Source organism: Calonectris borealis, chromosome 1 (assembly GCF_964195595.1).
Source record: "Calonectris borealis chromosome 1, bCalBor7.hap1.2, whole genome shotgun sequence".
Classification (NCBI taxonomy): Eukaryota; Metazoa; Chordata; class Aves; order Procellariiformes; family Procellariidae; genus Calonectris; species Calonectris borealis.
The window spans coordinates 82,072,464-82,099,377 of NC_134312.1; the positions used below are offsets into that span (position 1 = coordinate 82,072,464).

The 26,914-nt window shown below is 42.0% G+C and overlaps 1 protein-coding gene across 2 annotated transcripts in view; it reads left to right on the forward strand.

The window, feature by feature from the left end:
- The window catches only part of FAR2 (fatty acyl-CoA reductase 2), a 148,467-nt gene that overhangs the window by 86,336 nt on the left and 35,217 nt on the right, over positions 1-26,914 (forward strand). For both annotated transcript variants that reach the window (XM_075162709.1, XM_075162702.1), the window contains exons 3-4: positions 22,227-22,402; positions 25,116-25,295. In XM_075162709.1, the coding sequence (XP_075018810.1) occupies positions 22,227-22,402; positions 25,116-25,295 (356 nt within the window). The remainder of the gene's footprint in view (positions 1-22,226; positions 22,403-25,115; positions 25,296-26,914) is intronic.

Sequence of the window (26,914 nt, forward strand, 5' to 3'; positions counted from 1 at the left end):
TTCTTTATCAGCTTTTTGCAGAAATTAAATAAATGTTATCCTTTCTCCCCTTCCATTCTTTTCCTAATTTCAGCATAGATCACAGAGGAAGGAACTAAATCTGTTTATACATAATAGGAGGGAAGGGATGGAAAATTAAATCACAAGTTTGAGGGAAATTGTCATAGCAGACTGGTTTTTTAAATTATGAACATCTAAAGGGAAAATTCACAGAGTACGTGTTGCTCTCTAGGAATCAAGGCGGCCATTTCACAAGGTCAGATTCAGCTTATAGAAGCGTCAGTGGTTGTGATTTTACACAAGCAGGGCATGTCTCGCTCCAATTTTGAGGCTATTATGCCTGGCTCATCACCCAATTATTAACGTAAAGCATAGTCCTTAATCTCTGCTCCTGGTTGCCATGATCGTTCCGAGGTGCATGAGCTGAAGGTATCCTAGAAAGTAGGATGGAAGGACACTGGAGTCATTACGCATGGCCCAAGAAGAGACATTCTGAGCTTTTTAATCAAATGTACGCAGAAGTGCTCTATACACAGCAGAGGAAGATGTTTACTAGTACGCAATTTAGATAGGAAAAGAGGAGAGGAGTAGAGAAAGCATGAGCAGGGGCAATTGCAGTGCAAGGCACTTACAGAGAAGAGCATATTGCAGTCAGGGAAAGATGAACTATAGCTGTTAAAAAAACCAACACACTCCTGTATGTCCTTATTTTATGACTGACATTGCTTAGGAGGGAAACTGGGTATTACAGAGAGGGAATAGCTCCTAGAAATCTTCTCTAGTCTCTGAAGGATATTATTAATAGTCTGCTTAAAAAGTGCCATACCCAGCCTTCTGGCACTACAGAGGTTTTGGAAAAAGGTAAAATAGGAGCAAAAATACTGTAGTATGGGCTCATGTGAATGTCCTGGGAAGAGGAGGGAGTCCTGGGAACCAGAGGGGAACCACCACGATTCCCCGTATTTTTCCTTGCCACGGCATAAAGAAAGAGCGAGCATGAGTAAGGACAAAAGTAGAAACAGCAGCAATGATATATCTGTGAGTCTGTGTAATTTCATTAAGCATTACAAGCAAGGCTTCATTTCTGCGTGGATGAAGATATCCAGCTGCCCTCTCTCCCTCTGTACCAACCACTTTTTTGGTCAGAAGCAAAGCCTGAAGGGCCCAGCCAAGGCAGGGTGCCTCCGGCCCAGGTCAGCGCCCGCCTGGGAGGCTGGGACCTGTTTTCTGTCCTACGTACGCACCCCGGTGTGTGTTGCCCCGTGTCTTCACAAAGCAATGACACTGGTGATTGATCTTTTGTGGTCCTTGTCTCCTCCTAATGCTGTAATTGTAGAAAATGAGGGTAGCCTGATGGGTTATAAAATCTCACCTTTGGCACATTTGGTTAAAAACCTGCACACATATTCTTAAGCTCTTCCTTGTTTCGTTTTTGTTGTCGGAATGCGTTTGTACTCCTGGAAATGGCAATGTGGGAGCCCATCTGCTTGTTAGGGATAAATAGTAAAATTGTAGATTATCTCCAGTAGATATTTATCAACATTGCGCAGACTTGAACATATACAAATCTGGATATCACGTTTGAAATTAATTCGAATACATTAATTTAATTTATTCTCCTTTAATCATTGCTACTGCTTTTTAAGTGTCTCTTTTTTGGGGAGGCTGTTTGGGAAATAGTGATTATTTTGCATGCGTTAAGAAACCCTTCCCCCTATGTTAACATGTATTTCAGTAGGGAAGACCAGATGATAAAAGAAATCAAACTGATGGACGGGGAACAAAGGAAATCGTGGGCTTGAGAGTCAACCTGTAACCTCCACCAATAGTAGCTGGAAATGTTTCCTTGGAAACCAGGCTGAAAACCAAATTCTGTCATATTAAATTTTCAATTTAACTGAAAAGCCAATTGTACATGATAGTAACTCTCCATGTGTGCCATTGTGTATTTTAAATAGCAGTGAATAACCTGACATAGGTGCACATAAATGGGGGCATGTTTCTGTGTTTCTGTGAATCTGCATATTGTCTTTGATTCAAAGGTGAACATTTCCCCAGTGACAGTAAGAGAAAGCAAATAATTTAAGTAGAAGTCACAACTTTTACATGGAAATACATGCTGTTAAATTACCCTTTGTTCTAGACTGAATGCAGAAGAAATGCATTCGTGTGTAATTTGTCAAAATAAAATGTATGGTTAGTTTCCTTGGGAGGTTCCAAAAAGATATTTTAGAGAATGTGCTTGATTCATTATTTAGCATAAGACTGGGGGAGCTGAGCAACTATTGCAAGAATGAGCAAACATTTTTGATGCTAGAGGCCCGAAGGTGTGGCTAAACTGAAGCCTTGCTTATGTCTGTGCTAAAGGGCAAAGATTAACCTCCTGCTGAAGGCGACATGAAAACACAAGCTCTAGCAATCCTAAGGCATTGGTTCCCTGCTGCTGTCTATAGCAGTGACATACATTTAGCCTAATCCAATTGAATGTTATCCATCCGTTTACACAAAATGGGCAATATGAAAAGCTCTTGAAGAGGTGCTTTTGAGGTCTGAGATTCTTTCGGTAAATGTTTTTCGTGCACCATTACGCTGCTGCTTCAGCACTGATTTGGGATCTGTACTGTATCAAATGAGAGTTCACACAGCTGCCTCTGTGTTGATCTGTGAATTGCAGAGGAGAGTCTTTTGCTTTTTCACCTTAGTTGCTATATATGTATTTATTTCATTTGCCAGTGTCTGCCTCGTCACACATCAGCACTCCTCGGTCCCTCTCAGATATGTCCTTTGAGGATTTTTCACTGCTTTCAGTTTGTTTAGATGAAGCCCCTGGATCACCAAGTGGCAATTTTCACATTTCCTAACTATGTTAACTCTGCAGGACGCGTTAGGATTGCTACCTCTAGGCAGTTTTCCTCCAGATAAACGCAAGCTCCTGATTAGAATGGATCAAAACCAGTTTATGGGAGGGGAAAAAAGGCATGAAGAGCAAAGCATCTTTCTTTGTGAGCTTGGAGCTGGAAAGAGTGATCTTCCCAGCCTGCTTGGAGGCAAGCGGAGGCATTCTCCAGTTAACACCACCTTTAATTGTTTCCCGTAGGGCTGGTACTCTCTGGGGCTGGCATTACGCTGCCTCACCCGTGTGCTTCCCCCTTCCTTCTCCCTGGGGGCCTGTGGTCTCCCGGCAGTCGGACAGAAAAACAATGAACAGTGGCAGGGGAGAGCACACTGTACCTACAAAAAGAATAGATTCTTTCACAGGCCCGTCACCCAAGCTCGTTACCGTTCACCCCAATGTATCCTGCCTTTATTAAACACAATTTCTTATGCTCCAGTTAGAAGGAGATAATATTCCTAATCCTAAAATGTGTGTGCTGTATTTTTTTTTTAAACATAAATTTGACTTTGAGAAGGTGCCATAATTTTAATGTTAATTTGGCACTCAAATGGTCGCTCTCAGGAAAGAGGCACTTAGTTAAGGAAGGAGTATCGCCTCTTAAAGGGCTTTAAAATAGGTTCTCCTCCCAGTTCTTCCGCTGCTTAGTTATGTGACCTTGGGTAAATCACTTCAAATCTACGTGTCTGTTGCCTCCCCTGAAAAATTATATGGCTCTTCTTTATAAAGAACTTACTGGAGAAAAAGGCTACGTAATACTTAGTTATTAATGGAATATTTAATCAAAAAAACTATTTGCAATCCAAAAGATATGTCTGGAGACCTTCAGTTATTCTTCTGTCCCTCCTGCCTTAAAATTTAATCTGGAAGGTTCAGGGACATTTAATCAGTGTCATTCCTCGGCCACTCACATAACTTTGAGACCGTCCTCTTTAAATTTGCTTTCCGTGGGCCATGTGCCTACGGAAACAGGGAGTTCCTTGGAATGCAGATGGTCTCTAGGAAAGCAGTCAGCTTTGTGCGCCTGACAAGAGATCGCTCATGCATTAGTAGATGTTCAAATCCCTGGCATCGGGAGAATCAGCAGAACATGAAACCAGAGATATCTATGCTAAAAATAAATAAATATAATATATATTTATAATATATATCAAATATATATAAAATAAGATAAATTCAGTGCCCAGCAAAGGGGACATTCAGTGAAACTACAAGCAAGTTCAATGCTGAAAAAGGAAAGACTGTTACTAAAGAATAATTGGATTTTGAGATTAATTGTATATATTACTGAAGTAATGAAATGAGGCTTCAAGCTGTACTAAACATTTGTATGGATAAAAATATGTTGCAAGTAAAATATATATAGAAATATATATATAAAATATATATAGTGTTGTAACTTAAACACTTAAACCAATCCCTTCGTCCTATAAACCAGGATGAGACCTAACTGGGAAGATGTGATTTCCTGGCTGCCTGATGCAGACTGCTTGCATCTTTCTTTGAAATATTCCTTGTAGCTGTAGTCAGACGGGGGCTAAGAACAAATACACCTCAGGTCTGCTCCTGCACAGTAGTGCAGTGCAAAGCTGCCCAGAGGAAAAGGACCTGGGGGTGCTGGTTGACAGCCGGCTGAACATGAGCCGGCAGTGTGCCCAGGTGGCCAAGAAGGCCAATGGCATCCTGGTCTGTATCAGAAGTAGTATGGCCAGCAGGAGTAGGGAGATGATCGTGCCCCTGTACTCGGCACTGGTGAGGCCGCACCTCGAATACTGTGTTCAGTTCTAGGCCCCTCACTACAAGAAGGACATGGAGGTGCTGGAGCGTGTCCAGAGAAGGGCAACGAAGCTGGTGAAGGGCCTGGAGCACAAGTCTGATGAGGAGCGGCTGAGGGAACTGGGGTTGTTTAGTCTGGAGAAGAGGAGGTTGAGGGGACACCTTATCGCTCTTTACAACTACCTGGAAGGAGGTTGTAGCATGGTGGGTGTTGGTCTCTTCTCCCAAGTGACTGGTGATAGGACAAGAGGAAATGGCCTCAAGTTGCGCCAGGGGAAGTTTAGATTGGACGTTAGTAAAAATTTCTTTACTGAAAGAGTGGTCAGGCCTTGGAACAGGCTGCCCAGGGAAGTGGTTGAGTCACCATCCCTGGAAGTATTTAAAAGACGTGTAGATGAGGCCCTTAGGGACATGGTTTAGTGGGCATGGTGGTCTTGAGCTGATGGTTGGACTCGATGATCTAGAGGTCTTTTACAACCTTAATGATTCTATGATCCTTGTGCTCCTGGATAATTTCTCTGCCTACCCCTTGTTTTGTGCTCCTGTCCTCTGACAGGAGCTGCATTTAATTCACTGAGCGCTCCTTTTCCTTTCTTTTCATTAGTTTTCATTCTAAGAGTCAGGCTAGATCGATTTCAGCTCCAAAGGCATAGCTGAGCCCGTGCCTTGGTAAGATGCCAGAGCTCCTGAGCTGTAAAAAAGAGGAAGAGCCAAGAAATGCCATTTCTATTCTGAAGACTTTAGCATTTTGTTAAAAGAGACTAGATTTTCTCCAAGGCCAGCAGCACGCCTCCAGGGGGTTGGTTCAGCAGGTCGCTTTAGGGACTGAGTGGAAATACTGTATAGGTAAAGTGCAAGAGAAATGCTCTTTCTTTGATAGCATTCCCTTTAATCTGAAAAGAGCAATTGGTTTTCTCACTCCTTCCCAGTTTGCTTTCTGTTAAGGCATGGCATGTATTTACTCACTCACTTCTCCACTGCAATTTGTCTTCTTGCTTGAGTGACGCAAGTGAAGGTGACAGCCACCCAGGGTGCGCTTGATCCTGGTATTCGGTGAAGCAAGAAGGCGTAGCGCGGGCTGCAGTCTGGCTTCTCGGCTGCCGTCTACGTCCTGCACTTTGGGTGAGGCCCCCAAGATAAGGGCTACACTTTATTGTTGTTATTTGGCAGATGTAGCAGGTTTGATGCGAGATGATACCTTCATTATAGATCTATTAGCTCTTCCAGTTTAATCTGATTGAACTCTCCCAGACACTTACTTAGGTAAGGTAGATGGGATGAGTTCTGACTCAGACAGATTAGGTGACTCCCACATGATCACGAAAAGGTCAGAGGCAGAGGAAGGAAGTTGAGGGCCATCACCCCTAACTCACACGTAAATAGACTCAATGCAGTCAGGGCGCGGGCTGTGGAAGGGGAAGGAGGGCTGGTACTGCCTCATTCCCTTTCTCCCCACCCCCGCTTCTTGCACAGGTCTTGAGCTTTTGGTAGCAAGAGAGTGGGAATCAGCAATCCGGAGGTGAAGCTGGGAAATCTATATCTAAATCCCAGGTCAAAGTGTTAACCTCTGGGCCAGCTGCCCTCTCTAACTGAAGCACGGATATGTTAGTGCAGGGAAACCTTCAATATGAACTTTCACACGAAAAAAAAAAAATGAGAGCTATGTCCTCAGCTGAAATACGTGGTGTCAGTGGAGGTGTTCCCATCCGCACTGACCAAACGTTGACGCAGGCTGTGTGATCAGGCTGTCTCCATTCTGCATGAAGGGGAAGATAATCAAAAAACAGTGTTTCCTCTCCTAAATGTTTCTCAGGTGACCGACAAACAGAATTTGGACAGATTTCCTCATTTGTTGCTTGTGATGATACCACCGTGGCTTAGAGTGTCATTTCTAGGATTAAATTCTGACTCTGGGAGGGGAGGGTAGACAGGTTCACTTACCCTCCAGAATCAGTCCTTGAGTAATGGGTATTGCACGTAAGCGCTTTATAATAATTATGAAAAACGACATGAGTACTTGTGTTGTCTCCCTAGGGACTCATGTCACCTAGCTTGTTATAGTCGTTTCTTCCCTAATAGAAGAAATTCGTTGTAGGCGTAATTCTACCATGGTGTGTGGGAGGGAAATCTTGGGGAACAGATGGTTCTTGGTGAACAGACTCTAATGACTAAGACCAACTCTCAAAAAAGAATGAATCTATCAAGCTGATTTGCTGAAGAATAGAAATATGAAAGATAACCATAATATAAACACAAAAATGAACTATGGAGCAAGGCTGCCTGTTGTATACTTGACAGTGGTATTTCTCCCTGGTAAAGAAATTGCTTTTTAATAGCTCTCCTATGGAAAGGATTCTCTGAGCTGTTTCTTTTTAAAATGCTGATGTATTTATCATTGAGCACAGGAGGGCAGAAAACCAGGCACCTGAAACTCGGAATGAAAATGAAATTTTTGTTTCTGCACTGGCAGAAACCATTGAGGGATGTCAACGTAAGGCTAGTTTTTACATGGTATCTCCATACCTGGGATGATCGGTAGGTACCTTTGAGCCATTGGTAGTGATTTAGATGTGGTTGCCTTGCCTGGGCTGCCTTCTATGACCAGCAGCACAGGTCTATTCACTAGGGAACTGCCCTGTTATGTGGATCCTCAAATGTGGGAGAAATTGAAGCAGCAGGAGACTGTGCTGCGTGTCTGTCCCAGATGTGTCCTGCTGCAGAGCAGTGGGAACTGCAAAGGTGCGATAGTAATTGCCTGCCTGTGAGGCTAGAAGTGCCCCTCTGCAGCTCCCTGGAGAGGTCGTAGTTTGCATAAAGAAAGATTTCAGAAAACATCATCCTGTAGGCCCACCAATACTTACAGGTAAAATGGACAAATTCTTCAGTTAAGCTCATTTCAGTCCACTAGTGTTAGTAAAAACATACTTATTCCTTCAAGGTCATGGTTTAATTATCAGTGCTGATAATGACTTTCATGACCAATACAGAATGATTTCTGACAGCAGGTTGCTGAGTGGGTGCATTAAAGTCTCTCCCCATGAAAGAGATTTTCCCCTACAAAAGAAGTAGCCAGTACTGTGGACTATTTGCTCAGCCATGAGTAATCTCTTAAGAGCTCCTTGCCAACCATTTGATACGTTGGTGTTTCATTTTCAGGGTGTTTAACCATCCCACCAGCTGGGAATTAGATAAACAGCATCTCAATTTCACCAGTGCGAGAACTGGAAGCGGTTAAATAAGTGGCCCCTTCTTACTTGGCAGTATTTTTTCAGGACTCATTTGATCGCTGTATTTACTGAAATGCAATTTTAGGTCTATTAGCCCTGCAGATCCAGCACAGTTCAGGGGGAGATTACTTTAAAGTCCGTATCTACAGCAAACTTTTTAATTTAGAGCTGGCAGGAGTGTAGTGGGAAATTCTCAACCAGACCTATAAACCAGTTGTCCAAGATACTCCACTGCTGCTACTAAATATGAAGCAGACAAGGCAGAGTTTCACTTGGGTTTAATAGAAGCAGTACTAAGCAGTCTTAGACTTCATTCTACTTCCCTTTGGCATTACAGTAAAAATGTCCGTTTTTTAAATAAATTACTATATGGGCTCTGAACCATTCTTAGCTACAATAACTGATATTTAACTGCAGAGCTAAAGGCTACCCATACAAAACATCCTGCAGTAATGTTTCAGAATTGGCATCTGGCCTTGTAAAATCATATTGTAATCTGGCAAGGTCTTGTAAGCAACATGCAAGGAAATGCATATCTCCATGGCTGCAACCCCAACGTAGATTAGCATCCCTTCGGAAGTGGGCTTTAATCTTGGAGATGATCTCCTGAGCTTCTTTTTCTATAATGGCACATCGCTGATCTCCATACCTCATAGGACATAGATGGCCCCAGCATTGCCAGTGGCAATTGTTCATTAGTTGTTATTTCTCTTGGTTCAGAGAGTGATGATCTGATATTATTATATAATTTGAGCCTCTTCAGGAGATGCTTTTAGGCTTGTGGGAGGGAAGGAAACATAGTGTTTTGGAGAGTCATCTCTTCCAGCGTAAAAGGGAAGAAGATATTCTTGGTTTCGTACATTTTTGCTCTCTCTGAACTAGATAAAATTGCAATTCTCTGAGTGATGAATTGAGTAAATGATGGGGAGATAATAGCTGTGCTATTATCCCTGGAGAGAAGATGCCAAAACTGAATGCTTCTCATTTGAAAGGGATGAGCTGCCATAAAATGTTCAATGTAAGGAAAATTGCACAGACTAGGATTTTCCTCCCAGTACTTCTTTTCTCAGAGCCCCACTAACCTGGTGAGTTAAAAACACTTTTGCTGCAAAAATGAGTCTGAAAACAGCATACCTCTGAAGTTAAAGGAATCTATATATGAGATACTTGGCCATTAGCTCACATACTACTGGAGAATCCAAGACACAAGTTCACCTTTAGGGCATGTGCTACCTCAGAGACCATTTTCTGCAACTATAGCACAGCAGTACTTCCATTTTCCTGCTTGGGCACCCCATATAGCTGCTCAGGGGATCACAAATTGCATGTGGTACTTGGGGTCCCAAAGAGGTGGAAAGTAAGTGATATTGCAGTACCAGAAAAATGTACTGCAAAAGGAACGCATGGGAGAAGGCAGGGGACCAAGAGAGTAAGAAAGCCCCTCCATCACAGTTGAGTTCAGTGGGAAGACCTGTTCATGCTGCCATGGTTCCCTGAGGTTGACAGGGATGACACCGTGAAGCCATTCCATAAACTCTTTAAGATCGTAATATACCAGCAGACTTGCCATTTTTTTATAGAAATGTGAGAAAGAGAAGTGTCAGGAGCTGAGCACAGAAAGTCAGAAAACACAAAGATAAATGTTTTCTTATTCTGTTAGAAGTGCTTTAGAGCCTGTGAATTACAGGTGTCATTTGGTGGGAGGATGGAGGCAGAGACTGGTTGGGTGGGAGTCTGAGCATCCATCTGGAGCCCCTGTTGATTAATGGATAAAGCTGGTCTTTTGGGCTGGTGAGCCAAAGGTGGTAGCCCAATGTTGCTTTATGAGTCTGACTCTCCCCTTCAGGTTGAAGGCTTGACGCATGGCTGAATTAAGAGACTATGATGTTTTTAAATTAAGCAACACACTACTAAGAGGCTAATAGAACAATTAAGTGATAATTAATCACACACAACTATAAAGCTACTAATTCTCATTCTTAAGTCTTATGAATCACACCCAACTACTATTGAATTACAAGTCTATCTCCCTTCCCTTCCCACTGTTTAGAATTAAGATGCAAATCTATCTCTCCTTTTTCCATTCTTACACACCAAGTCTTTCAGACAAAGACGTGATGGAGGCTCCAGCAGGTTGTCCAATGGGGGTCCCTCTGGCGTCCTTGTGGAGTTGGATTCAAAGGTCAGCTTCATCACCATCTGTAGGTGTCCATACTCCTACTGACAAAAAATCCTGTCTCCCTTTATTCTGTACCTGATTTTATATCTTAGCTCCCAGTTTTCTATTTCTGGATGTGTCTTTTCAGCACTCTTGCACCCCTCTTTCTCCATCCAAACTCCTCTCAAACAAACAGTCTGTCCCCAGTACTTTTTTCCTAGTTGGTCCTATTTCTGCTGCATCCATACCCAAGTTTGGTGGGTTTTTTCAGTGCTGTTACTTAGGCAATCTTGACTTTGTATGGTGTTACTTATATGGTTGCCTGGGTACAGGTGACTTCGCAAGACTTTGCACTGCAAAACTCCCCTACCAGTATCCAGTTCATACTGGCATCATATCGTTTACCATATACACTCACTAAGATAAATCATTTTATTTTAGCCTTAACTCTTCTCCCTAGTTCCAATTAAGCACAAGCAGTTTCTTACCTTGTGCAGTCTGCGTACCACAGCACCAGAGGAACACGTTTTTCACACTCTGGTTTTATGCTTTTGCAGCCTTGTTGTCCTTGGACTGGTTTAATCACTTTCCTCATCCCCAGTAGAGGCCTTGCCTGGTTGTGAGGCTTGGTGCTCCATCAGGACCTCCTGCTTACAACTTATCACTCTGTGGTAGTATCTACAGAAAGCTGTATACCCTATGGATGCTAGCTTTACAGGCCCTGTAGTTCGGGGCAGATCTTTAAGCATTGGTATGTTGTTTTTTTCCCCAGAAAATCTGGGAAACCGGTGGGCTGCCTCTACTGAATATGGCAGAGCAGGTGGAGACTTAATGTAAAGATGAGTTTTACTTCCCTTGATTAAATATATAGTTAGGATGTATAGCCTCATGCAAGTAGTATTTGCAGAACATTGTGTATTTCTTATTAGTGAAACCCCTGTGTGGGATGAGAGGTGCATTTCAGTACGGGTAGTTGGTTGTGGTGTGTTCTGCTTGTTTCTTCTCCACTCCTTCAGCCAGGGTTTTTCACCGGTAGATTAAAGCATTAAAGTAATTTATAACCTCGTAGGACTAGGGCCAAGGACACAGGCTCATTAACGGTAATCCCCACTCAGACAGATGGGGAGACTTTTGTGTACAAACAACTTCTTGTTATTCAATTTACTTGAAAACGTTGCTCATTCTGGTGACACATGGGCAAGTGATTTGTGACACCTGAAGCATAATTAGCCCAAGTGCTCACTTTTCTGCCTTGTATGAACTGGGTAGCATAAAATTAATTGGTGAAATCTAGATCTAGAAGCCAAGGGCAGGGCATGCAGAACACAGGAATGCCATTTCAGCTTACATGAATTCTCCTCCTTGGTCTCCATTGGAAGGAGTATGAGCTGAAAATATTCTTGCAGAGAAAAGTAACTTTTCTATTAATACATGTACAGTATTTGGGGTATTTTATGAGTGAGATGAAGACTGCATGTCAGTGTGAAAGATGTCTTAAGTCACAGATCCTCTGATCAGAAAGTTCTAACATTATGGCTTTAGCTGGAACAATTAATAGGAGTGCCAGAGATAGTAAGTCGGGCTTGTAATGGTTGATTACCCTTCAACAGTCTGAGAGATGCCAGAGAGAACTAAAACTTGAGCCTGGCTTAAGGACACTTGATATGGCTTTCCTGATCCTCTTTAAAATGCATGTGTGTTTCCTTCCATACTAAAATATCTGGATTTCTGTACTGTTAAAAAGAAAAAGAAGAAGGAGAAGAAAAAGAAAGCGAAACTCCTACCTGACTGCAAACAAAACTCATTCTTATCTTTTACTGCCTTAAAGAGGAGAAGCCTTGCAGGGTGCGTGAAACGTCGTCTGGCTTGTCTCTCACCATCAGCCCTGCCAGAGCATTCTGGTCAGGTACAGCTGCAACGGCAGGGTGGGGAGAAAATTTTCACATGGTGTAACTGAGCCATCTGTGGCAATGCTCTGATCTTTGTACCGGGAAGCGAGCGACATCTGCTCCTGGTAGAAGTGTTACTATCACAAGCTGACGTTAAATGGCCCTCCTAACAACAGGTATCTTTATTCTGAAACAAGACTACATCTCCTGCTTGATGAGACCCAAGCTAGTGGAAAAGGGAGTACACATGCCAAAAGGCTGGTATGGACTTCATGGGCCAAATTTGCCTTTTCCTTACATCAGAATAATTTGACACAGTTCAGTAGGACTGCCTGTATTTTTTTTTATACCTATGACAGGAAGAGGTGAATTTTAAGAATGTTTATTATGGGCAGAACCAATTGATCCAAGCACTGTCAAAAGAGGTCTACCAAATACAGAAAGCTGTCCATATTTTGTATAACGTGCAAAGAAGTTGGATTCAGAGGGAAGGTCTGAGCTGTGAATCCAGCTGTCAGGCTTGCATGTGGGCTTCTGCAACCATTTCTGAAGGGCTTCCATGGATTCTTCTGAGAACTGGCCATAATCAGAAGCATTAATTACAGCTGGTCTCCAGTAAGAGTGATACTTGCAGAGCCACTCTGCGTGGTAAGTAGCTGGACACAATTTGGACAGATGGTTCTATCTTCTTAAAGAAGTTTTAAATTCCCTAAGCTGAAGGCTCCTTGGATGGAAATCAAGGATTACTTGTAACTCTCTACTTCCTTGCTTGCTTGGAATAGTGACACTACAGAAAATCGGTTTATAATGGTTAAGTCATCCTTTCTTAGATGTTTTCTTAGAATCTCAGCTGTGTTCTTCTTGACTGGACTTGGTCTCTTTTTCACAAGTGCCTTCACTTCTTGTAGTGTCCCTGCTCTTCCTATTAGTCTCATAAAATGCATTACCTTTTGACCATCTCCCAGTAATTTTCCAGTTTGTTTACTTACTGTGTGTGCTGCGTGTAGCCTTACAATGAGAATATGATTATAGTTAAGTGACAGCAAGGAAAGGAAGCAGATATTTGACAGGCTGTGGTACCTGGGCTTAGTGCTTTTCTTTTAAGCACCAATCAAAAAATTACATTATCATGATGAACATAACAAAAATGTATGTGGAATGCAATAAGAAGGCCAAAATATTTGTATCGGACGTGAACACAAAAGAAAAATGATGAAATGAGAAATTGTCCTAGATAAACGCAAAACTTCCATGTTTAAATGACTGTACTGTTTGACAACGTCCATAAATTGAATGTTCTTGGGATAAATTTCAGGCACCGAGACCAGCTGGCAGGAAATGGCTTGCATTCATGCCATTAAACTTTCTTACCTTCCAAAACATCATGGCCACATGTGGGATATCTGCTGGGAAAAGCCCCTGTCCCAGCCTAACTCCTCACTTGTGACCAGGGATTTTTCATCTTTCTGGTAGTTGGTTCAGGCCAAAATTGTGCTAAGACCCTTCTAACAGTGGAACAATAGAGATGATTGAGTTCCAATGCCCAGGGCGTAACCTGGCACGGTTTAATGTCCAGGTATAGATATTTCCACATAATTAATTGTCTCTCTTGGGTGGTGGAGGTTCAGCAAAAAGCTCAAAGCTCTTACCATTTCCTGACTGCCTGCTCCTTACATTCCAGAATCTTCTAGTGCGGTTCATGCTAGAAGAGTGACTTACTCTTCTACTGTACTTGTTTCCCAGATGTTCAGCTCTCTACACTTGAGTGCCATCTCACTACAATGTTTTAAAAACCTTTCTTTTTTTATTTGAGTAGCTTTAAATATTTGATGCATTTGTCTCGATTTGTTCAACTGCTGTTGTGTGTGACATCAAAGGATTTTTACCTTACTCTTTTAATCAAGGTGAACTTTGGTGCTCACATTACCTGTGATCCTCTTCATGATGGCATTCTCTCCTTTATCCCTCAGGAAGAGGTCAGGGATCTTAAATAAGTGAGTATGGAAGTGCAGGACATCCACCCTACGTTCCCACAACTCCTGCAGTCATTCCTTTGGAAGAGCTCTTTGGAAGGTCCCAAGTCCAGTGCAGGGTATCTCAAGACTTTCCCAGATGTACTTACAGCAGTTGTTGGCCCCAAATGCATCCACGGAGCTGTCCTTGAAACAAAATTTTGAATTGCGTACCAGCACTCTGTATTATACGGGTTTTGTGCTGGCCTCAGCTGTGTCTGTGTGACAGCCAATGTGCCTGGTTCTCCTCTTTGGAAACAGCATTGTAGCAGAAGGAGAAGTACCCTCAGGGTCTGGCTGAGATAAGGTTGCCTGAATGTCTCTCATCGTGGGGATCCCTCAGTGACTTTTCGGCAGAGCTCTTTTTTCACTAAAAACTGATATTGTGAGTGTCAGTCTGTGTGGTCTAATGTACAGAGACACGCCAGGCAGACCCCAAGACTTCTGCGGGGCTCAGCCAGTTCCAGCCATCGGCGGATAGGATTGTTTGTATAAAAAAGGACTGCTACGCAGAGCTGATGCTGATTGTGTTGTGCTGGGTCAGCCGTTTTGCAGCTGGCTGAGGATGCCATCACGCTGTATTTCCTCTGCGATGGCCACCTCATTTTTCACATCATTCCATCCTGTGAAGCTTCACAACTGAGAGTGACTCTTCTGCATCCAGGACTGCGTCTCACTCATTTGCAGGGCTGCAAATGTGTCTTCTTTCCTTCTGTGTGATCTAATGAGCCAGGCATACCTGGTCAGCCAGGTGTGTAGTTGTGGGTAGCTCTGTCTGGCCTGTCTCTCCCTACTAAGGCTCCATGTGAAAGGGAGTCATATCTGAAAGCACGCTTTGCAGCTGCTGCCTAGATGTGGTCCCCTCACTTCCCCAAAACCCCACTCTACACCATCTGCATGACTATACACATGAAACTTATCTTTTCAGAGGGGAGGAATCTCAGAGTTCTGCACCTGCAATATATAACAGGTTTTAATGTAATTATAAGTGAGAATGAATTAGAGATCACACTGTCTAGCTGCTATGCCAATCTCCATAGACTCCTAAAAATCAATCTGATTTTTCTTAGGTACTTTAAAAACGGAAAGTAATTTTTCGTCATTTCTTTAGATGTCTTTCAAAGTCTTTCTTGGTCATTTCTTTAAACGTCTCCAAGACGCAGGCATCTATGTTTGACACAGCCTTTACTCCTGGCTGGTTAGCCCTGGGGACTCAGCAAACACTCCTTAAGTTCCCTTGGTGCCCAAGCAAATCTGGCAGTGAAACTTCAAAGATCTGTAATTAAGGCAATGGGTATGGAAAAGCAGATTCAGATCCTATGTCTGGATAACTCTGTATTTATTAACATTTCCAAGTACATACAGTGATTCTCTAAGTAATCAGCAGTGAATTCTGCATGGCAGGAATTGAGGAAGGGGAGATGGACGGGACTCTGGTCGTAGCCAAGTGCTCCTGCCATCCTTTGGCAACTGATTCCCCTTCCACCTGTGCCCACATTGGGGCATAGCTATGGAGGAGGGATGAGGAGGAAAACAGTTCTGGAAAACGCATGGGAAGAAACGTGTTAAATGGTTCCTGTAGGAAAAGCTCCAAGTGTTACCATCCTCCTTCCCTGCACTTAAGTTCTTCCCATTTTAAATGTCAAGCATACCATCAAATGCTGATGGTGATATCTGGCTAAGTACCACACAGGGGCACAAGAAACGTCTGTGATGAATGTAAGAAAGCTCCATATTCTGTCTGTGACTTGTCCACCCACCTATAAGATGGTACTAGGGTCCACAGAAAGCTTTTCCATGTCTGTCAAGTCCCTAATGCTCCTGTCTACAACACCTGTCTCTGAAAGAGCTCCTTTTACTGTTCCAGATTAACTGACACGTAAACCAAGTATTCTTGCTAGAAAACAGCAGGCTTTGAATTTTCAAGGAAATTGGCTCTTTGAAACCACATCCTAAGTAGCTGGCTATACATATTAGCCTTAGCTGACCTATATTGAAATCTACTGTCTGTCATCTCTTTGTTTCAGTAGTCTTTATCTTTAAATAATCAGCTGTTTTGTTTACTAGATGTTGGTCATGGGTACTGTATTTCCACTACATTAGCTCTACTCAGGGGAAAGTAATAGCTCTAGATTGAAGCATAAGCCATTTGTTTTCCTATAATGAGGAACATTCTGCTGCATGCTTTCTAACTGATTAGATGAATTATGGTTTATTTGCCTTGAGAAGAACCATACTTAAAAGCAACTTTCTGAAGAGGAAATGAGGCAGAGAACGCACAAGGGGAAAAAAAGGCTCTATCCCGATTAATGCTTCCTGAGCTGCATTTTCACACATCTCTTGACTGAGCAATCCTGATGCTCATTGCTGGAAATGTACCAGGCTAAAAATTAATTGCAGGCTAATTACTCTATGTCAAGAAGCTGCCCAATTATTTCTCAAATTTGCTACAATGGCAATTCTTAAAGTACTTATGTACCTTCCTTCCTTCAAGACTGTATTGGAAGATTTTATCAGTGGCAAACACAACTGGGATAAGCCCTTTAATCAGAACAAAATTGCAGAGATCAGGTGTTTTTTAAAGAGTTATTTTCATGACTTTGGTACCTGCAGTAGTTTAGATTTGTGGTGGTCACTCATGTCCATTTATAATACTGCCATTGAAATCACAGAGGCTTGTATGCACCAGGGTGTTACTCTGTGTATCTATATATAGGCTGTTTCCTAGCATTTATACACCAACGCTCTGCTCAGAAGAGAGACTTTTTAAAATTATTCCACACACCCAATGGGACACCTTGTTCTTTAAAGGAATTGTTGCCACGCTGTTTTACCCCTTGGCCTATGTCTTGCTTAGAATAAATTATATTTCCTTTACAGGAGCAATTCATGCTTATATTCTCCTGAATTATGCCAAGCAATCCCTTCCATTTCTTTATCTGAAAGGATGGAAGCTTTTTGCCTTTTTTTTTTTTTAATTGAACTCTCTCAACCTTAATCTTCTCAGTAGTTCCTCATATATGAGATTCATTTTGTGGGAATTCTCTGATTTTTCTCATTTTAAATGTTCTCATACAGTAATGCCTTGAAATGTGCATACTGTAATGTAAGTTACCATCTTTTGCTAATCCTCCTAGAGAAGCCTAATATCCCAACCTATTAAACACACCTGGCCCCACTGTGCACCAGAGTGTCCCATTTTTTATTGGTCTTACAAAAAAAAAAAAAAGCTGGCAACATCTGGTTAAAATAGTGTAATTTGGATGCCTCGATTGACTGTTGGTTTTGTACCACAGGAGGCAGAAAGGTTACCTTTCTAGGTCACACACTTAAAAACTTGGATGCTTTCTGGGTCAGTCACCAAAGCGTTTGGCCCTGACCTGGCAGGGGGAGAGCTGTGAGTGCTGTCGCTGAGGAGGACTCTGTTGCAGAAAGGAGGCACAGCGCGTTACAGACTCCGCTGATATTGTGATGAAGAGCAGTAGTCCACCTTCACCATGGCTTGCATTGCTGGGACATGTTTGTTCAGCACTTTGGAAGATGAATCCTTCACATCAGGGGAGAGCACAAGGAACAGTGTTAGATAACGTTACCAAGCGAACAGAAGAACCTCTTCCTCTCCTACCTGTGTTTCTCATTGAAGTGCCATCCTGCATGGTGCCTGTTACAGTAAGTTGGTTTTTTAGGGGTGAGGACTGGTAGGTCCAAAAAAGGAAGGACTACCCAGGCTTCTTTGAAAGGCAGTTACAAGACCAAACTCATGCAAGTTCCTTTTTAAAGTAGACCATGGCTTAGGCACTCTACTTTTCATTATTTTGTATTTGCTTCACTGAAAATGTCTCCTGAGAAAGAAGCAAAGCCTTTGGCATTTTACATTGTTCAGTGTTTCCTTTATTTTTCAGCTGCGCTGTTCCATAGATGTGCAATTTGCCCTTTCTTTGAGGTTTTTGTATCTTTGTGGTATGAAAAAAATTCTGATTGAAAGATTGATGGGCAGAAATCTCTCTGAACTATTACATGCTATAAGGCAAGAGCAGAGAACACAGTGTTACAGATGTCCTTCGGGAAGGGAGGTCAAAGCTCAAGTGGGCAGGAATAGGGAAAGAGATGCCCACCAAACACACTTAAATAAAACATTGGGAGAAATTCTAGACGTCCTGTTTTCATAAATGCTTGACAATGTAAATTGAAATCACAGAGATTAGATTATTATTATAAATGGGAATTGCCTGATTATAACATAAGAAAAATTCAGGAAATTTCAGAGTGAAATTCTCACCTCTGTTGAGGCACAGCACGGCCCATGCAGAACTTGCATCCTATTTTGAGGATTAAAATGAAAATAGCCGCTATTAGGTTCATTTATTCTATTTTGGTCAGGGCAGCAGTGTTGACCCTGGAATGCATTAGGATGCTCAAAAAGACACTGAAAGCAGAATACGTTGTTACTGATTTCCCTCAGTTTAATTAATATTGGACAACTTGAAATCAAACATCTTTCTTTTCTCCTCACTATAATTCTGTGGCAGTTCATGTGTCACTTCTGGAGTATTGCTGACTTGGCCAGTGTTTTCATGCGGTTCCAACAGTACAGCACGCCAGCCCACTTCTATCTATTGAATATATTTTGTATTGGCAGATGGCTTTTAAAAAGAAAAGATAGAACAATCCTTAGGTCTCATGCAGTTGTTGGGATTTATTATGTATGTTCTGGGTGAGTTAATGAGAGTTTAGAGATGCAATTATTGTTTAACTGCAGACTAAGCATCGTCTTTACGCTAAGCACTCCTTGAGCTATAGGAAACAGTATAAAATAAGCTGGATTTGTGTAGTCTTTAAATCTTCTTGCACTTTCCTGTAAAGCACTGAAATCTTCAGATGCCATAAAAGAGGCAGCAGACTTTGATTAAACAGCTGCTCCTGTTATCTGATGTAATGGTGACAATGAACTGAATGTTCTTGTGATCCAGGAGGTTTCCAAAGCAGTATGCTGATTTGTGAGCTTGCATTTAGAAATTGCCTTAATCCTGCAGAGAAATGCGGTGAATCATTGGAGGGGGTGAAAAACTAGAGCTGTTGAGTGGCGTGTGGTAGTAGGCAATACCTAGCAGTAGGCATAGAAATATTGAAGGGGATATTGTCTGCAGTTGGAAGTCAGGAGGAGATGGCATGTAGGTAGAATATAACTGTCCAAATTTGAGCAAGGCTGGCACTGCAGAAATACTACTGTTCTTTTTATATACCGTGACTGAAATGAAGAAAGGGCTGAATCATTCTTTCTCTGCCTTTGCTTTATTTATGCGGAGTAAAACAAGTATAAAATAACTCCCGTTGGGTGGAGTTTTATACTCTCTTTGCAATAGAACAAACAAATGCACAATTGTTCCTAAAACTCGTAAAAAGATAGCTTTGGTCTTACAGGGTTCTTTGAGAAATCTTTCCATTTTGTATCTCATCAGGGTTTGCTCGTCTGTGATCTCTCATGAGGTGATGCATATTTGGACAGCCACTCCAGCATCCTCTTGTTAGGAGACAAGCTTTTCACAGACATTAATGCTGCTAGTACCCGGTTCTGAACATAAGTCATTGGGAATTGGAGTACTGGAGAGTGTTCAGCTCTGGGGCCCCCAACATAAGAAGGACATGGACCTGTTTGAGCGAGTCCAGAGGAGGGCCATGAAGATGATCAGAGGGCTGGAGCACCTCTCTTATGAAGACATGCTGAGAGAGTTGGGGTGGTTCAGCCTGGAGAAGAGAGGGCTCCGGGGAGACCTTATAGCAGCCTTCCAGTACCTGAAGGGGGCCTACAGGAAAGCTGGAGAGGGAGTTTTAACAGGGACATGTAGTGATAGGACAAGGGGTAATGCCTTTAAACTGAAAGAGGGTAGATTTAGATTAGATATAAGGAAGAAATTCTTCACTATGAGGGTGGTGAGGCACTGGAACAGGTTGCCCAGAGAAGTTGGGGATGCCCCATTCCTGAAAGTGTTCAAGGCAAGGTTGGATGGAGCTTTGAGCAACCTGGTCTAGTGGAAGGCGTCCCCCTGCCCATGGCAGGGGGGTTGGAACCAGGTGATCTTTAAGGTCCCTTCCAAACCAAACCATTTTATGTTTCTATGATTCTATGAATTGAGTTCCTACAGTCCGGCTGGCTCTCACCAACATTTTTGTCCATGATTAGCTTTCTCTGTCTAGAAATCTATTCTCTGGCCTAGACTACATTGCTGAAATACGCATGTAGTTGCGTGCAACTGAGAGAAATTAAATTACATTTTCATGTCCTAACTTTTGTTAACTTGTTCAAGTTTCAGATTTATGAAGGATGTGCAGCTGTGTGTTAAAGAAAAATACATGAAGTCAAGTACACAGTGTGCTGCATAGCGGGGAAGGCTGATAATTTTCTTACCACTTCCTTATCCCTAAGAACATCGAAGTTTATCTAGATTTGGTTGTCAGATAAGCAGAAAGATGGTAATCCCAAACAAGAAACTATTGCTATTAGTACCAATTTAATCTTTCATATGTTTTTTTCTTTGAGTATGTTTAATTTATGTCACACAATTCCTGCTCTTACATAAGCACTGGGCAAGTCAAAGACAGAACAACCTCTAGGAAAACAAGAGACCATGATAGTAAGGAGATTTACAAACTCGGTGTTACTGGTGAGTAAGCTACAGAGTAGAGGAAACAGCCAAAAAACACAAAGCTACTGAGGAGCCAACTGTCCCATCCTCCTGCCCCAAGGTGGGTTCAGCTATTCCCTCCCTCTCCTGGCAACGTGTATCTAGACAGTTCTTAAATGCGCCCAAAGGCGGTGGCCCATAGCTTCCACCAGCAATCTGTCCCAGTACTTAGGCGTTCCTGCCAGTAGGCTAGTTACTTTTGAAGTGTGGTTATCCTTAGAAATCTAGATATACCTCCTCAGATCCCGCAGCCTCTCTATTCTGTTTATTCTTTCTATCCTTCTTGTTGTCACTCTGCCCCCAAAAAGGAGGAGCTTTTTGGACTTTACTGTTACTATTATTTCAGTTGAAATTGCTCAAATACAATAATGCTGGCCAGCAATACAGAACCCTTAGAACAGACACTTCTAAAACTCAAGATGATTTTTTAAAATCTTACTCCAGCAAACGCACATAGCATTCTGAAATTCAGGCTTCATCTCCTTTGCCTGTGAGATTCACCAAATAAAAGGTCTCCAGGTGGAACCTGCAGTAGCTGTCTGCTTTCATGGTGCAAGCAGAACTGCACCCAGACCTGCTATATTGTTATCAGTGACTCTGAGGTACTCACAGAGTAAAAATGGGGACTGAGGAAACTGCTGGTTTTACATAGGTGCTTTTCAGGTGATGGCAGTATTGATTTCCTTTTCCTTTCAGAAGGGTTGTGCACAGTTGTCTTGCTGTTCAGGGTACCTGCTGTCTTAGGCAAAGCAGAGTGCCAAATGCTGGTTTTGGACAAGACATCAGTCAGAATGTATATGGAAATGTAGGGATCTTTTTTTGTGGACAGATGCGCAGTCTTGTCATTCTGCAGAAGACTGGGCAGAAAATGTGTATTGGAAAGAGCTATGGGTCATAGTCATAGAAAAAAAGGGTTGGAAGACAGCTTGAGAGGCCAACTAGCTGCACACTTGTCCAGTCACGCAAAATTGCTGGTGGCAGTCAGCACTCTTAGCACTATGGGTTATTGAGGTTCCCCATCTCTCCATCCCAAAGGCAGTTCCCCACAGGACTCATCTGACATGAACAAAGAGTGACAGTCGGCAAGGAGCAGCAAAGGAAGAGGAGGAGCCAGAATGTGCCCTGCTCCCCTCCTCTCCTCAAGTCCTTTGTAGAACCATCAAGAAAATTGCTTGAGTCTAATGCTTCACAAGCTTTCCCACTCCATACTCTGCCCTCCTCCTCTTTAACTCTTGTTATGGTCCTACAGGCAGCTTTTGAGGTCAAATAGCAAGTGGTTGCAGGAGATGTGGAGGTACAGGAATTTTAGTGGCTGTCCCAGGAAGAGTGATGCAGAAAAGATTCATTCATCTCTTCAGGGCAATGCATTACCTCCTATATTTTTGTTCTGTTTCCCCTGTGAGATTTTCCCATGGGAGGGAACAAGTGAATTAACTATTTTGTCATATCACCTGTGTCCTCCGTCTGAAAGAACCAGGCATTCTCTTTTGTGCCAATTTCATTGATTGATGTAATCAGACTGGCTACTAATCAAAGTGATTTCAGTAGCCTAATTCTGTACCTGACTTCTCTCTGTTTGCGCTTCAAGGTCTTTGACAGGGTCCGAGAAGATTGCCCTAATTTCCACGAGAAGATTAAGCCTATTAATGCTGAACTCACTCAGCCCAAGCTGGCCATCAGTGCTGAAGATGAGGAGGAGCTCCTGACCCGGGTCAATATTGTCTTCCACTGTGCAGCAACAGTTCGCTTTGATGAACCCCTGAAGTATGTCCTGCTTTCTGTATTTGCTAAGCATGATTCAGAATGCGCAATAGCCCATAACACACCATTCGGTCCATCTCTTGTATAGCTGCAGTAGTAATTCTCTATTTACGTTTTCATGCTACATGTGGTTCTGCGCTGAACGTGCAATGTAAATGCTCTGAAAATGTCATGTGCATATGCGCATCGAAAGTGAAGTATGTTGGCAGATTTCCATGGGAACAGAAGGAAGTACTGCAAGCTTGGGTTGCGATATAGTAAGGGAGTAAAGTATGACCTAAAATTGGGATAGGGAAGAGTGTGTTTTAGGTCAAGAGGGATATGTTTTGGCAGAACTAGCTGGAGACAGCTTGAAGTGAAACTATGTTGTGTCTGTCTCTAAAGCTAGTGTTAATTGCCTGCCTTTGTCATTGAGTAACTGAAGAGGGAAATGAGATGTTGTTTAAGAAAATAGCCTATCAGAAGCTTTAAAATATCCAAGACTCCGTGTAATTAACTGTTTAAAATAAATGCTTGATTTCTGAAGGAGCTCCCTTGGGAGTGCCTGTCCGGGCAGGCTTTCCATTAAGGAAGAATGGCAAAAACAAGCCACTGAACTAAAACTGGATGTGTAAGTGCTTCTATGCAAATCCTAAAGGTCACCAAACGGTGGTGGATGATCTGGATTGCCAGATCTTCACAGTGTTTTGAAAAAAGCTATGAGAGTAGAAAACACAATTATTAATGTCAATCTTCATTTGCTTGTATGTAGGCTAAATAGATATCCACTGTGTTCACTATAAATAATTGCTTTTTGCAACAACTGATTACAGAACCCACCAGAAAGGAAGCAGCTCTTGATTTAATCTCGAGCCATATGTAGAACCTGGCTCAAGATATAAGTAGCAAAGAACTACACTGCATTAATAGCCATAAATGTTCTTAAATCAATACGTGAATGAACGTGCTATAAAAGTACATTGCAGTAGCATGTAACATCAAAGGGAAACTACCGTTTTAATAAGGATAGCTAGAAAGAAGTTAAAAGAAAAAGTTAAAATGGTCATCTGCTTGTAGGCAGTGTAGCAACTACTTAAAGGCTGATTGCATGTGACCTGTCAAAATCTCTCTAACAGAACAAGGAAAATCCAGTATGATTAAACGGCAAAATACGAGAAGTTGTTAAAATCAAATTTTTCCTGTCTGAATAATAAAATACATCATATGCTTTGTAAAAGTTCTAGCAAGTTAAATGTGAAAGCACAATATTGCTGCTCAAATAAGAATTCTGAGCAGCAACTTGCTAATGACACAAAAAAAAAAAAATTTTTGAACACGGCAGAAGTCCAAAGCCTACCACAGAATATGTAGAGCTGATAGATAAAGGAGGTGCAAAAGCAGTGCTATGAAGATACTAGAAAAGCAGCAACAGAGAAACTAAATTAATTATTGGCATCAACATGCAGTACATTCGGGAATTCTCCGGATGGAACTCTTGAGGGCAGAAATCTGAGAAACTGTGTTATATTGAAAGATTAGTAGATGCAGTTTTAATATAAATAGAAAAAATAAAGAGTAACAAATCACCATTGTTAGATGATATTCCCCTAGAAGGCTAAAGGAACTCTGAACGTCTCAGCAGAAATCCGTGCTGGGCCTGTATTCTCAGCGCAATTCTGTTCACCCCCTCTCAGAAGGGATACAATTGAATAGAAATGTACATGGAAGAGTAGCTTTCATATGAAGGGTAGCTGAAGTAGAAGCATTCATCCTGCTAGAAGGGCAGGAGGAAATAAAAATCTATAGAAAATGCTATTCTCTAATAGCAGTGCGCTAAAAAAAAATAAGGATCTCTGGCTGTAGATATTGTGATCCAAACGTTAATCATACTCTTAGCTTCTGTTTTCATTCATTTGGACTATTTACAATTTCTCTTCAACGTTTGTGTAACTAATTTCTTTAGTGTACACTGTACTTAATAGCATTATTCATAATCTTGTACGTGTTGTTGAAAGCTTCTACTCCTGGGCTGAACAGATTGCGTATTGCTTAGCCTTTTCCCTTCTGTGCAGGAAAGTGTCTTACTTTCAGTACAAAGCGTGCAACAAAATTGAACGTCTGTTCACCGAGATCCATTGCAGATAGTCTCTAGGACAACTTCTAGCTATGCTGGGTGCTTCAAAGTCAACCTTGCTAACGAGGACTCTTTTTCTCTTATGCTTATCAGTTCTCTTCTCCATTCCTTGGGAATTCAAGCTGTTATCTCTAATTGTGTCTTCTTTCAGTATGAACCTGTTTTTCTGGACCCAAGGACTTTGGGCTTACTTTGCTGCTTACTGAAACCATGTGTTTATCTGGTTTAGCAGTGGTCCCTTAAGGAGAAAGTTGAATGAGTACCTTAGGAACCCTAACGCCTCAGTGATCATGTGTGTTGGAAATATTTGTTCCAGAAAGGGGTGACCAATATGTCAGATGTAGAGATGTTAGTGAAACGTTACCTCTGATCCTTTGAATTGAGTAAAAACATTTGAGAGGCATTCTGTGGCCAGAACAGCGAATCCAACAGCATTGCTCTGAAAGCTGGTTTGGCCCTGGCATTTCACTGAAGCTTTCTGCTCTGCTGTGACCCCCTCTCTTCCCTTACTTGCCTTTTCATTATTTGGGTTTGGATAATGCTCAGCTTTGCTATATTCTTTCCAGTGAAATGCATTTTGTTTCTTTCCCCTGCCCTCTCTAGACATGCCCTGCAACTGAATGCAATGGGCACGCAGCGGCTCCTCGAGCTGGCCCGGCAGATGCAGAGCCTCGAGGCCTTCATCCACATCTCCACCGCCTATGCAAACTGTGTCCGGAAATGCATAGACGAAGTCATCTACCCACCCCCAGCTGAACCCAAGAAGCTCTTCGATTTAGTAGAGTAAGTAGGAACTGCATCACCTCTTCTGACGTTGCTTTTGCTTCATTCTTCAGAAGACCTCCGAACTGTTCATATAACCTGTCCTGTGGGACTTCTGTTCGTAGTTGCTGTAATTGCTGCATGGGCTTGTCTGTATGCACCACGCCAGCAAGAAATGCTGGCCATAGTAAGAGTGAGACCAAGGGAAGAGAGAGTGGTTTTGAGGGGTACTTTCCACAGAATGCCATCCAGTAAGTCTGTCCTTTCTGGATTTTCCCTTGAAACTAGCTTTACTGAGGTTTTTTGAAAATAGAAGAAATAGAGACTCTGTTTTGGAGCCTTTTTTTCTGGAGAGCTGCTGAAGTCACACTTTATAAACATTTGGTTGAGCTTAACAATACTTTTCCAAATACAAAAATTTTAGAAAATGGCATAAACCACCCTTAATAACCCCGTGATTTCAGCTACCTCTAAATTTTTTCACACACCATTTTAAAAAAGGCTGTGCGATTTCTTGAGAGTCCAGCATTGACTAAGTTATGCACGAGTGCAATTGCTATCAGGAATGGAGTTGTGATGCTCCTTTCTGTAAGACTCAGCTCTGCTGCTACCTTAGTAAGAACTGAAATTTTTCATATACCTTTTATTCATGTCTTTATCTCTTCAGCTTCCCAATGTTGTTTCCACTTACTTCAACAATCCTGTGGTATTAAACTGGAGTTATATGGGGATGAGTCAGAAACAGGCTGTTTTAGAAGGAGTTCAATGTGAGAATCCAGGACTTCAAGGGAACAACAAAAAGGCTTGTTTAACTGAATTTACCGAAATGAAGAATAATTAGAAAGAGTAACAAAATCTGCTGATAAAGGCCCCAGGACACCTTCCTCTTTGAAGAATTTTCCCACAATGTAACTTTCTTTTAATTTATTTTCTAGTGGTATTCCACTTGTGTGATATAAGCAACTGACCTGTGAACTAGTAACCCAAAGAGCTGGTATAAAATCTTTCTTCTCCTTGATTTAGGGTAATAGGAGATGAGATGAATTAATGTGCAGCAGGAGAACCGCTGAGGTTTTATATCAAAAAATTGTTTGCCAAAACCAGAAAATTTAGTACAAATCAGTGTTTTCTTCTTTTAATTTTTCCAGTAGCCCATACTCTTGGATAAGTTTACTTCCAACTAGTAGTCATCTATCATTTATTATTTATTCAGCAAGTGGAGCGTGATAAAAGCAAAAGAAATGCCCTAGTGCATTAGAGCAATGGACTGCCTGGCCCAATATCTTGCCCTCAGCAGTGGCACTGGGAGATGCTGTTTAGGGTAACTACAGAAGCCTGGAGACTTCTTGCAATCCATTCCCCTTGCAGCCTCCCAGAAACCAGAACTGTAGTATGAGGGGTGTTACATCCTACTAGTTTTTGACCCATTTTTGAATTCATTAATTTGTTTAATCCCTTTTTGAACTTTCTGGTACTCTGCCTCTCAACCCCCTGGGACAGCAATTTCCAGAAGCTTACTAACTAACTGCTGCATAAAGACAAGCTTGCTTTTACCTGTCTCAAGCTGTCATGCTAGTAGTTCTGTTACATGTTCCGTAGTTGCAGCATTGCAGTATCTGCAGTATTTGCCCTATTCGCTA